General features: G+C 31.3%; 1 protein-coding gene across 4 annotated transcripts; it reads left to right on the top strand.

The window, feature by feature from the left end:
* Window positions 1-3,603: 3,603 nt before the first annotated feature.
* LOC137829759 (2-oxoglutarate (2OG) and Fe(II)-dependent oxygenase superfamily protein) lies at window positions 3,604-11,642 on the top strand. Of its 4 annotated transcripts, none has more exons than XR_016523348.1 (15): window positions 3,604-3,931; window positions 4,036-4,113; window positions 4,227-4,310; window positions 4,395-4,553; window positions 5,001-5,069; window positions 5,188-5,314; window positions 5,635-5,707; window positions 5,977-6,093; window positions 7,630-7,749; window positions 7,880-7,898; window positions 8,787-8,854; window positions 8,982-9,298; window positions 9,727-9,842; window positions 9,921-10,014; window positions 11,255-11,642. XR_016523348.1 is itself a non-coding variant. In XM_068636662.2 (15 exons), the coding sequence occupies exons 1-15, from the start codon at window positions 3,830-3,832 to the stop codon at window positions 11,303-11,305; spliced, it is 1,590 nt and encodes a 529-aa protein (XP_068492763.1). In that variant the 5' UTR covers window positions 3,604-3,829; the 3' UTR covers window positions 11,306-11,642. The 4 variants fall into 4 exon arrangements, 3 of the variants coding, with proteins under 3 accessions (XP_068492763.1, XP_090161266.1, XP_090161267.1); XM_068636662.2 differs by having other exon boundaries at window positions 8,791-8,854; XM_090305140.1 differs by lacking the exons at window positions 9,727-9,842; window positions 9,921-10,014; window positions 11,255-11,642 and having other exon boundaries at window positions 8,791-8,854; window positions 8,945-9,055.
* Window positions 11,643-12,744: the final 1,102 nt, after the last annotated feature.

Raw genomic sequence — 12,744 nt, 5'->3', positions numbered from 1 at the left:
TGTATGACATCAATTTCATACAATTTTCATCATTCATATATAATACATAACATTCAATCACATAACATTTAAAAATTCATACCATTTAAGAACTTTTTCAACATCAAAGACAATATTTAACTTTCAAACTATTAAAATATAATATTTATACATGTTCACACAACATAAAATCAAAAAAAATTATCAACTAACATCCGTGCAAAAGAAATTGAAACATGGGACCATGTCCCCTCCACATTCAAATCTTCTAGCCTAGGGTGTTATTAAAAATTAAAGTTAGTTTCCCTTACCTGAAATTCCACCAATGGGAATTCTACCTCAAACCGGGGAACCACTCCAAAAATTTAGGAACCTATAGCAAGTTATCTAAATATTACCAAATGTTAGTATATGGTAAAACAAGTTGAGAGGAACACTTTCCTCAACTGTCCCTATCAAGATTGATGACTAAATCATGGAGAAAAACATAGAATAAGAGAATTTTAGAGTAAGAATGAACTTACTCTGTTTAAAAATATGATCAGTTAGAAATGTACCATAACTTCTCAGCTACAACATGGCATAATCAGATTTTGAAATAGATGAGTTATACGAAGAGAAATTGAAGAGAAAAGAGAAAGAGGAACTTTAAAGAGAGAGAAAACACTATAAAAAAAGAAGGACGTGTGAACGAAATGTCTTACATTATTACATTCTATTAAAACGTTTTATTTGAAATTTATATTTAAATAATTTGTTCTATAGATAATTTAAGAAAAAAATAATTATAATAAAATTTATTTATAAACTAAAATTAGCTTATATATGACATTAAGAATTGTTTTTTAATGAAGTTACATAAAATCATTTCTAAATCATATATAAATTAATTTTAGTTTATTGAGAAACTTGTTTTATTTTTCTTTTAAAAGTACTCTTAAACAAAATGTATTAAATTTCTAAACTTATTTTTGTTAACAAATTATGTGAACCTGTACCTTAAAATAGATTTAAGAATTCTGAAAAAGACAATATTTAATTTATTATCTTTAACAAATTGAAACAGATTTTTAGAGTTTTAGTAATAAAATGAATCAATAGTAAGTTGTTATTAAAAATAACTTTAAGATGTGAGTTAGTACGAAATGAAAAAGATGTTGAACAATCGACTGGATAAATAAGTCTTACTTTTGATTAAAAAAAACATGTTGATTCGGTGAAAATTTATTATTCTAATTTGGTGTATTAGTAGTCACAGGATTAAAAAACTCGATCATGATCAATGTAATAAATTTGATACCATTGTTGAAGAGCAGTGTAAATAATGCAGGTGTCAAAGTTGCAAGAAAACTCTTAGTATGGGGATGGAACATAATTTAGATATTTATATATTAATTATATGATAAATATTCAATAATTAATTATATGATAAATATTCAATAATTAATTATCTCTTTTATTTATTTTAAATATATTTTTGAATAAATCATTCTAAACTCACAAATACTCTTTTTTTCAATTCAGGCTTAATGCCTCGAAGGTGCTAAAATTGCTTTGCTATGCCTCTCTCTCGAAAGTGAATTTTTTTTTACGGAAGATAAAGAAAAGAAACGCCGTTTAATGTGACTCGTTAACGCTCCGTTTGTTTGTCTGTCATTGTGCTATCACTTTGGCTGTTACACTACGTCAACGTTGAAAATTTTATTTCCTCCCAATTTAAATATTAAATACTTATAACTGATTTATAACTATTAATAAATTAGTGAAACCAATAGATTTTGTTTGTTAGCAGTATCCTGAAGGATACAAATTAGAAGAAAAAAACGTATTAGATACTTATTTTATTAAAAAAAAATGTTTTATTTTATGCAAAAATTGCACAAATTATGTTTTGTTATAATTTAATATTAAGGTGATATAACCAATATAATTTAGTGTGAAATTCATCTTTAAATCTATAGTTTAATAAGTTGATTTTTTAAAAATTAAATTGTCACTGATTTACGTATTTAGATTCATAATATGATTGATTAATAGTTATTTTTACTACGCAATATAAATGTGTACAGTTAGCACCTGACGAAACTTCATATTAGTGAATTTTGATTATGAACTGCATTTTGTGAACTTATTTGGTTTGTTTTCTTATATTATCTTCAATTAACATCTACTATGGTTAATAATTATAATTATAATTAAAAATACCATATTACTTTACTTTATTTTTTGTTTTCGACATTTTAGGAAGGATTTTAAAATAAATAAATATTTCCATAATTAAATTCAAAATGTTATAAGAAACATAGTTAAAAAATATATATTTATAATTAAAAAGAAAAATATAAAATTAATAAAACAAACTAAACGCATTGGTGTTTGAAGTTTACCATTTTTGTAAAAGCTTGTAGTTGGCCAACTGGTAAGATTGTAGGAGGCTATCACACACACAAACACAAACAAACAAGTAGAAAATACTCTTTTTTTACTCCTTAAAAAATAATGACTCTTTTTAATTTTGTAATTTGATCCCAGTAATTTTTTTTTAGTTTTATCTTTATAAAATCTATAATCACTCTTTTTAGTCTTTAAAAATTGTGAATTTTGGTTTTAATTCTTGTAAAATATTTGTTCTTAAGTTACATTATTCCAAAATTTTAAATAAATTTGTCAATTTCTAATATTCATTTTATATTAGAATAATAGCATCCATTTTACATATTTTAAGATTTTTTTACTAACACTCGATAACATTATGTTATAACTTAATATTTGTCACTTAAAATAATTACTTAATCTGTTATTCAACATATAAGTAGTTTTTTAATATAATAAGACACTAAGATCAAAACTGATAATTTTTAATTTTAAAAAATAGTTTTTTTTTATAAAAAATAAAATGCACTCATTTTATAAAAAGTAAAAATGTATTTAAATTTAAAAAATTTAAAATACAAAATTCTAAACTAAATATAAAAAAAACAAGATAAAGAAATCAATCAGTTACGTGAAATCGAATTAGAACATTAATATGAAGACCAACATTAGTCTGTTTTATTTTCAGGTATTAAAAGGACAGAAAAATACAATAAAAATAAATAAACCTCTAAAATGTGTTGCTCTGAAATTTAAGGAAGAATACAAAAGTTCTTAAAGACAAAGTTGGTAAGGTTGCGTAAAAACAAAATTGTGCCAATACAAACTGGATATTTTTTTTATTTATTTTGAATTATGAAATCTGATAAATTTTTGGATTGATGCTTCCTGTTAAATTTTCAGATTGAAGTATTCAGTAATCTTTCAGATTGATGTTTTCGGTAGTACATGAATGATAATGTTAATTCAAAATAAAAAAATGCAAAACATCCATAATTGAAAAAATTATTCCGGATCCGCCAATCCGTAATTCAAAATATGCATTCCAGATTCAGAAATCCATATTTGAAAAAAAGCATTCTGGATCCACCAATCCGTAATAGAAATTAGGCTTCTGGATTCAACAATCCGAAAATCAATAATTTATGCAAACTTTGTTTCCAGAACACCTTCTCATCCAGAATGCAACATGATTCACTTCTGGATTGATGAATCCGTAGCACACTCCCATATCTCGAAATTGTGGGGTTCAGTTTTGGAATTTACAAAATTGTGGGGGTGCATGAAGAAAAATGTAGGGTTGCAGGAAGAAACTGCCTTGCCACTAGCAAGTTCACTTTTCAGCTTCTGAAATCAGAAAATTGGAACTCAGTTCAGTTCAATTCACTCCAATTGTACAAGCTGCTTCAAAGAGTAAACTCGAAGAAACAAATTATAAACCTTAGAATAAGAAGAAGAAAAAGAGGTTTCGAATTGAATGGAGGAGTCGTCGTCGTCATCCATTGGAATCCGAATATTCGATGAGCTTCCAACGGCCAAAGACTTCGACACTCTGATAGAGCTTTCAAACGTTCCCGCTGTATGTAAACAACACACAACACTCCATGCCCCTTCTCTTCTATATGTTATGCGCAATTTATTATCTATAGTTAATTAATTGGTGGTTTTTTCAATCTGGAAAAGGTTTTTCGCGGGTGCACCAAAAGTTGGAAGGCATTCTCGCACTGGAATCCATCCAACGGTGGCCTCGACTACTTGCAGGTTCATCTTCACTTGATTCACATTCTCAAGGCATTCACATTCTTATATCTTTGATTGAAATAAGTTAACAGTCTGTTGAGCGTTTTCATTTGCTGCTATGTGTTGAAACCTAGGCACGCGTCGGCTCTTGCACGGTGGAGGCCATGATATCTCAATCTGCACCTGTTTTTTATGGTGATCTTGGAAGCCATCAGAGGGTACTTCTTTTCTTAAAAACCATCTGTGTATGGTTTTTGGTCCATTGATGAGATGATGTGTGATTAATCTTTGTTTCCTTGCAGGTTCCTCTTCCATTTTCTAACTTCCTTGATTTTTGCAAGAAGCGGACGCAGATGCAAAGTAAGGGTATTGATCATTATCCTGCCTCACAAACTCACGATGATACAAAACATGCTTGTTTGGCCTTTGAAGATGCTCCCGAACAAATTTATTTAGCGCAGGTTCAAAATCCAACATCTATTAGATAATCGGTAACTTTGCCAACTGGTTTAGAAAAGGATTTTCTTAATTTTTTTTATGAAGATTCTATGCTTTGTCAATATTCCATTGAATTATTTTGACTGTCATCTCTGCGTTGGCCTTGTCCCTAATTTGATGAGATAACAATGAAGAATATTCATAGATACAAAGTATAGCATGTGAAATCAATGCATCTATATAATAGTTAGTGAAAAATGCATACCTGAATTGACATTCATCTCCATGAGTACCATCTGACCTGAGTGCTATCTGCTTACCCTGGGAGATTATGAATTCGTCTTCACTTTAAGAAAATTTACCCTCACAATTTGTACAATAATTCCCTAAATGATGGGTTCTTTTCTTTGCTTATTAGATAGTGTGATGGTGGCATATTTTCAAATGAATTTTGGTGATGTGTATTTCAGGTACCAATAATGAACAGTGATCGTCAGGAAAATGTTCAATTAGAAACCCTAAAGGAAGACATTCAGACGGTTGGTGCATTTATCCCTGTTATTTGTTTTGTAGTCTACAGCTCTGTATATTTAGTAGTTCTCTGTTATAGGATTTTTTATTAGTGCCCTTTTTATTTGGGCTTTTTGTTTTCTGCAGCCTTTGATTTTGACATCGAAAGAGTTATCTTCTATAAATTTGTGGATGAACAATGCTCACGCCAAATCAAGTACTCACTATGATCCACACCACAATCTCCTTTGTATAGTTTCTGGCTGCAAACGAGGTATGTCTTATTGATGTATCATATGACCTTGCCAGTGTGTATTTTTTCCTGAGTAATGGATGTGATACTTCTCAGTGTATCAGTTTTTTGACACATTCTCAGGGTATAAGTTATTAGCAAATTTCAGTACATTGGTATGGCTTACTGATGTTTTAGTCTATTTAATGTCAAGTAATATGACGATAAATAATGTATCACCCCCCAATAGAGTTTTGGAACTTTTATTTACTTCTCCCTCAAACTTTATTTCCAAGAGTCTTTCTCTTTTCCCTCTATTTAATTTCTTTTGTAACCTTCTCTAACAACCAAATTCTTTGTAGTTGTTTTGTGGCCTCCTTCTGCCAGTCCCTCACTCTACCCAATGCCCATATACGGGGAGGCTTCTAATCACAGGTATTCTTTAAAAACGAATATTGAGAGAAAAGAGAGGACAGATAGAGAATTACTGTATGACCAGATGCGCTCAGTGATTGTTAGGTCTCCCATGTCTTTATCAATGTGTTGAATAGGTTGTTGTACACTTGCACTAGTACTAGCATGAGATGAATACAACTCTTACAAGTGCAGTCCACAGTACACAACTCACTAGTTAGTAGTTACTAAGGCATCATTATATTCTGACAGTTCTGTTTTTTCTTTTTCCAATAAAATCCATGTGGCAGTTCTGTATCCTTAGAAAATCCTGACTACTCAATTTATCCAAGGGCAGAATGCTCAATGGAGTTTGCACAAAAGGTTGTTCTTCAGGCAGGTGATGCTCTTTTCATTCCCGAAGGCTGGTAAGCTCTAAAATTTGACAATGTCTTTATGATAAGACTTTATCTGTCATCTGAATTAGGGGAACGTGGGTCTAACTGGTTGGTTTGGACAGAGAAAATTGTTGCATGATAATAATATAACATGTCCAATTTATTTTTTTGGCAATCTATGCTATATATATATATATATATCTGGAGCTTTCATTGTTCTCACTTTTGTTGGCTTGCAGCCAATGCTGATCAGAAAGTGAGCAACAATCATGTAAAATATACCTAAGAAAGAATTTATACATATTTGTTTGAGGTTTTGGAGGTTTTCAATGAAGGTGGTTAGTCTTTGAATTGTTTCATGCTTGTCACATTGTAAATATAGGTGTGCTTTGTTTTCAATTTATATTTGTATCTGTATGCATTTGTTAACTGCTTGTATCCATTTATAAAGCCTTATAGGCCCAGTGAATCTTCACACCAACAAATTTCTAAAGGCCTCTCACTCATTTCTCTTCTATATTTTTGTGTTGCATTATATTTTCCTCAATTCCAGGACCATCTTATTATTCATGGTTGCAATGGTTACATTTGAAAGTGTACTGTTTGATATGATGTGACCTTGTTTGATCGATTTCCATATTTTATTCATTGGAATAAAACACTTTGCTAAAGGTTGTTGTGCCAAGAGAGTATAAATATTTCATTAGGATGACAACATTAAGATATACTGAATGTTGTTTAAAATTCTGTTTGTTATTTATACATCTAGATACAGAGCATTATGCTTCATTTTTCACTTTAAGCTTCATGTTCATATTTTGTCATAATTTCTGTGTATTTGGTGCTTAAAATGCTATTAGTGTATTTCCCTTCTTAGATTTGTTGGTATGCGCATTTGACAATATAAATATATTTTACTCAAAACTCAGTTGGATTGAAGAATATAACAGGTCACATGGTTAAAGTATTTAGAGTGCTAAAGAATGACCAAAAAACAGGGGGAGATGTAAACCATAGGATTCAAGCAGGATAGATGAAATGGAAGAATGCTTTTGGTGTCATCTGTGATAGAAAGGCACCACCAGTCAAGCTTAAAGGAAAATTTTCAAACATAGCTACAAGTCTTGTGATGTTTTATGGAATTGAATGTGGGTAAAAAGCCAGTAGGAGAATAAATTTAATGTAGTGGATGTGAGAATGCTGTGTTGGGAGGGGACATACTAGACAAGATAGAATTAGGAATGAATGCATTGGAGAAAAAGTTGGGTTAGTACATGTTGTAGAAAATATGGTTCAAATATGCATCAGATCATCAGATGGTTTGGGTGTGTGGAGAAGACTGAGAGAAATTAGACAGTCATTAAGAAGGATTTAGAGGTCAATAAGTTTTATATTTATATGGTTCATGACATCATTATGGTTTTGTTTGATGTATGTAGTTGACTCCACCTAGTGGGCAAATGCTTGGTTTTTGTTTTTGTATTTAAATATCTACAAACTCCTTAAAATGTCTCACCTTTTTTTTATTTATATATCATTGGTCTCATTAATTTTTTTTTGCTGTAGGTTCCATCAGGTAGATAGTGATGATTTGACCATTGCAATTAACTTTTGGTGGAGATCTAACATGATGTCTTGCATGTTGGAACACATGGATGCTTATTATTTACGCAGAATATTGAGAAGGTATTGGTGACTATGTAGTTGTTTGTACATACTTTATCCCCAAATAGATTATTATGAGATATACTGACTTTGCAATGTTATTATTTTTCTTGTCAATTATAATTCTCCTCTGGGATGGACACATACGAAGATTGATTGACAAAGAAATGGTATGTGCCTGCTTAAATTGTGTCATTTACTGGTGAAATTTCTAATAAAGTGTACAATCTACCTCATTCTTTATTCCTTTTCATGTACTGGGCAGTTGGTATTGGAGTATACAGCTATAAAGCTAAAAATTGATACTTGAATATACTATTTTGTTAACTTTTGAAAACACCTAGAGAGGTATAATGTAAATTATTCCCTTTTTCAAAATTCTTCTGATGTTTATGTTGCTTCTTTTAGTGTTATTCTTTGCCTGCCTTTTTTCTTTTTAGAGTATCACTCACTGGCTTGGAAGTTTCAGATTGGTCATTGAGACATGGTGAAGTGTTTCAGTTTTTTTGGGTGAGCCCAAATAAGTCATTTACTTGGAAAGTATATTCCAGAAGAAAGAAAAAGGCTGAGTGGGTTGGGAGTTAGTGATGTAGCAAGTGTGAGGAGAGAGGGATTGGTTGGTGAGTCGCGATTTATAGGGAGCATGTATGGATAGTGGTGGGGAGGAGATCGGTTAGTATTTTTCTGTTGCAGGGAGGTTATCTTCCTGTAGGACCTTTGGCGGGGTAGGCTTCTTGATTGTAAGAGCCCTAGTAGTTCATTTCCTTATTAATCAGTATTTTTCTGTCCCTATCATTCTATCCAGTCTATGATTAGATAGTTATTTGTTGTCGAATTACAACTATGGAAGGTTTTAATAGCTATTTGAGGAGTAACAGTTGTTGAAGTAGTAAGCACAAACTTATGAACAGCTGTCATTTTCTCTATAATTTTATTCTAGTCTGGAGAAGGGAATGGTTTGCTAAGTTAAACCATCTGGTTATTAGTGCTTCTCTCCCTATTCTTCATAAATTCAAAGTTATTGTATTGACCTTGTGACATATTTATTTTTTCAATAGACAGGACCAACTACTGCTTAAATTGGGGTTGAGAACTAGGATGTGGAAATGCGAGTTGCCTAAAGCAGGTAGGTAAATTACAAGAAGACTTTGATGAATTTTGTTTTTATAAGTGTCTCCTTGTGAGAAACATAAATATCATGTTATCTTTGTGCCAGTGGCTGTCTAACCCGGTCTTGATAATCTGATTGTCAGATCATGCCGATTTAAATGATGGTAAGTTGTTGAAAGGGATGGATCTAAAAGAGAAAAGTCTTAAAGAGAGGAACACTTTGCAAGAATTGGAACCTGCTGCAGTTCAGGTGCTTCATGAACTTGTGTCTTTGGTTCACAACAGTGTTAATGCCAACCAGGATGGGCAATCACTGTCAACTTCTACAAATGGTTATGAGCTTGTAGTGAATGATAAATTTGAGAAAATAGTGAATGCTGACTTTAAAGATGATCCGGTTGCTAAATTTCTCTGGGACATCAATCCACAAACTCTCCAAGATGTGTTTCTTGCGATGGTGGTTAGTTTATATTAACCTACTAAACTTGCAAATATCAAAGAAGTTTGATGTTTTTATGCAGTTCTTGGTAGCTTTGAACTTGTGGTGTGGGTGTTTTCGTTATGGTTAGATATACAACATTATTACTTGGTTATATCAATTAAGTGTTTCATTGCTTCCTTGCGAGTTGACAAACATGTTTGGATGAGATTGAGATTTTTGTTTGTCGTATTAGGATAAGGGCACTGTGACCTGCTTCTTTTAGTTTTAATATATTGTGTTTTCCATCGAGTTTTCAGTTATCAAATGATATTGGATCTATTGCTATTTCTGCAACTTGAATTATATACTAATCTTATTTTTATTTGGTTTTAGCTTTTTGTTTGATCATTCAAGTTGTATGCATTTATATATTATTTGAAGCTTGTTGGATTATTTGCTATTTTCAGCACAACTTTCCAAGAACTTTAGAGGCTCTTGTTCTTCATGTACTTTCGCCAGTTGGGGCTGAAGTCCTTACTCGGAAATTTGATGAGATGGATCAACATACTCTTGAGGAAGATCGGTACTTACTCATAGATAACATCCATTTTTTGTAATTGTCAAGAAGATAATATCCATTTTATTGACCCTGTAATTTTAGGAATGGATTCTATGAGGCTTTCTACAGTGCATTTGATGACCAATCTGCAGCAATGAATTCAATTCTAAAAGGGAAGGAGTTGTTCACTCAACAGGTAAGTGCTGAGCTGTGCTCTAGCTTTATCTTTTGGAATTTAATGTTCTGAATTTAGCTTATAATTTATATTTGCAAAATTTAGTTCTATATTTAGTCATTTTGCTTGTTGTGTTGTGAGATTCAGCAAAATGGTATTTCGCTCATTAGGACTGCTAATAAGCAAGTCAAACATTTGTATTTCCATACTCTATTGAAACCATGAACATCTAACGGACTTTAAAAGCTTACTGAGAAATTACTTCTGTTTCTTTTGCCCACATGGTTAATGTAATATCACTATATTAGTTTACTTGGATGAAAGAAAGTGAACACTTGTTGATTACCAATCTGAGTTTTTTTCACTTAGTTCAATAATGTTACACCATTTTGTTCCCCCTCTGGCTGCTTTAAATGCGTAGCAAACAGCAAGGCTGATATATGATTCAGGATCAAACCTTGGATATTTGAACGGTAGTTTATCATATGACAAAGCTATTTTATAGTTGCAATCTAGGGCCAGACTTGTGACTTATCTTGGATGGATTAATGCTAGGATCACGAAGAGGTTATTCTCATTCCAATTACTATTGCTGCCTATCTAACTAAAAATAATTGGGCATGACAAAGGTTGCTATCCTGCCTGTCATTACTCGATTGTGCTATAACTATTTGGCAATAATTGCATTATTTCAAGCTCAATATGCATTTGATGTCATATTTTTGCTATTCTATCTTTGTTTCTTGCATTTGGCACTTTTATCATATCCTTGATATTTTCATGCGCTTTTCCTTAACATTTATAAATTCTTTATATTCTGTCTGTCATTTTCAATTTGAATAATTGATGATTTTTTGACCAAAGAAACTATTTTTTATTTCTCAGAATCAATTGATTTTGACAATTTTGACTGTCATGTTCTGTATTTTTTTGTCCCGAGAGTGACAGATTTCCTAAATATACTTTGATGGTGGCATCTTTCTCTTTTCAATAGTCTCTATCCTCATCATTATTGCTGTGCATGAGTCTCGCATTTGTTGCACTGCATGTGCATTGAGACTTTAGTTTCACTTTCATATGAGTGAGAATATGCAAATGTGTTAAGAATTTTTGCTGTCAGAAAATTACTTAGTCATTTTAAAGTGAAATGTTTTAATAAAACTAATCAAAGCTGATTTTATTAAACTACGAACATCGCATAGAAATATATGCATATTTTAAAATATTCGTTCTGATTATTTTCTTTACCTGTATGGCTCAGGCGTTTAAAAACGTATTGGATAAATTTGTGGGAGTGAATCTGGAAAGCTGAAAGCTGGGTGTTAGAAGAGATTAAAAAAGGAATAAACTTCATGGACGAATTGGCCCACCGGTACCTCCAAAAAGTAAATTGATGCTTGAAGCATTTCTTCGTCTGGGTCCCTAGATGCCAATTGAAGTGAAACATATGAATGAATTGGCCCACAAACTGATGCATATGGGAGACTGAATCTCTTCGTCTGGGCCTGTACTTTTGTTTGTCGTTTTTAGTTCAGTAGACGATCATCACAGATTTGAACTGTATTTATATCTGTACAAGTTACAATAGTTGTGTACATGCGCTGATTAGTACGTTGAATTAACATGCTAAAATTTACAGTGTGTTTCTATTTGCAGACGGAAACAAATAGAGTGAAGAAAAAAGATGAAAGTTAAAAAAAAGGCATGTAATTATTGAAAAAAAACACGAATTTTGAGCATACGAAAGTGAAGATCTGTGCGGATGGCAGCTATAATAAATTATTTTAAACATAATATTACATATATGAAGAAATAATCAATCACATCTTTAACGTAATTGATTATATAATTAATTTTTATGTTTCTATTTATTATAATAACATAAATAATTAATATAATATTATTAAAATCAAAATACATTTTTTTAATCATACCACACTTATTATAAACTTTCCGCTCAAATTTACTTTTTTTTTTCCTCTACTCCCACTCCAATCCAAACGAATAATTAATAAATGGCGTAATAGAATATACAGATAAAAAATATAGCTTGGGTGCTGGATTAGGCAAATACTAAGATAATGTTACCTTATTTGTGTTGTTTCTGCCTAAAATTCAGAATGTTTGAACTGGGGTGAGGGACGACTATATGGATAAAAAAGACGTGGTCTTGATTTGAAACAACTACCAAATCAGTGACCAGCTTTAGAAGCCCAACTTACACAACTTATTACTGACAATATTCTGCAGCATTGTTCTTTTCCCATTTTAATTACAAAAAGCGAAATGTTAGTAAAGCACTTTATTCCAATACACTTTTGTTATTGGTTTATTATCTAAAAAATGACGAGTAACGAACCATTTTCATAAAATCTATATTCGGTAAAACACTTATTTTATTCGTTAAAAATCTCTGAATTAGTATTTAGTAACATAACTTTGTTATCTAAATTACCATTTTAAAGATGAGTTCATTAGTAGAAAACTTAGCTGTTTTCTTAAATAATAAATCTTTGACATTGTTCATTATGAAAAAGTGGGACAGCTACTATTATAACGGATGCATGTACTCTTTATATAATGGAGTTAGAAATATAATTATGGAATCAATATTGGAAGTGGGTAGACAACACTGTCCAAGAATAGCAGTGTTATATATTATCTAAAAATGGCAGGGAAAAGGAAGCCGAGGTAATAATTAGCACTGTGGGGAAGAAAAAGATGAAAAAAAGAAAGGCGAATGAGATGAGA

This window comes from Phaseolus vulgaris, chromosome 7 (assembly GCF_051622355.1).
Source record: "Phaseolus vulgaris cultivar YP4 chromosome 7, ASM5162235v1, whole genome shotgun sequence".
In the NCBI taxonomy this organism is placed as follows: domain Eukaryota; kingdom Viridiplantae; phylum Streptophyta; class Magnoliopsida; order Fabales; family Fabaceae; genus Phaseolus; species Phaseolus vulgaris.
This window is presented reverse-complemented; position numbering and strand designations above follow the sequence as displayed.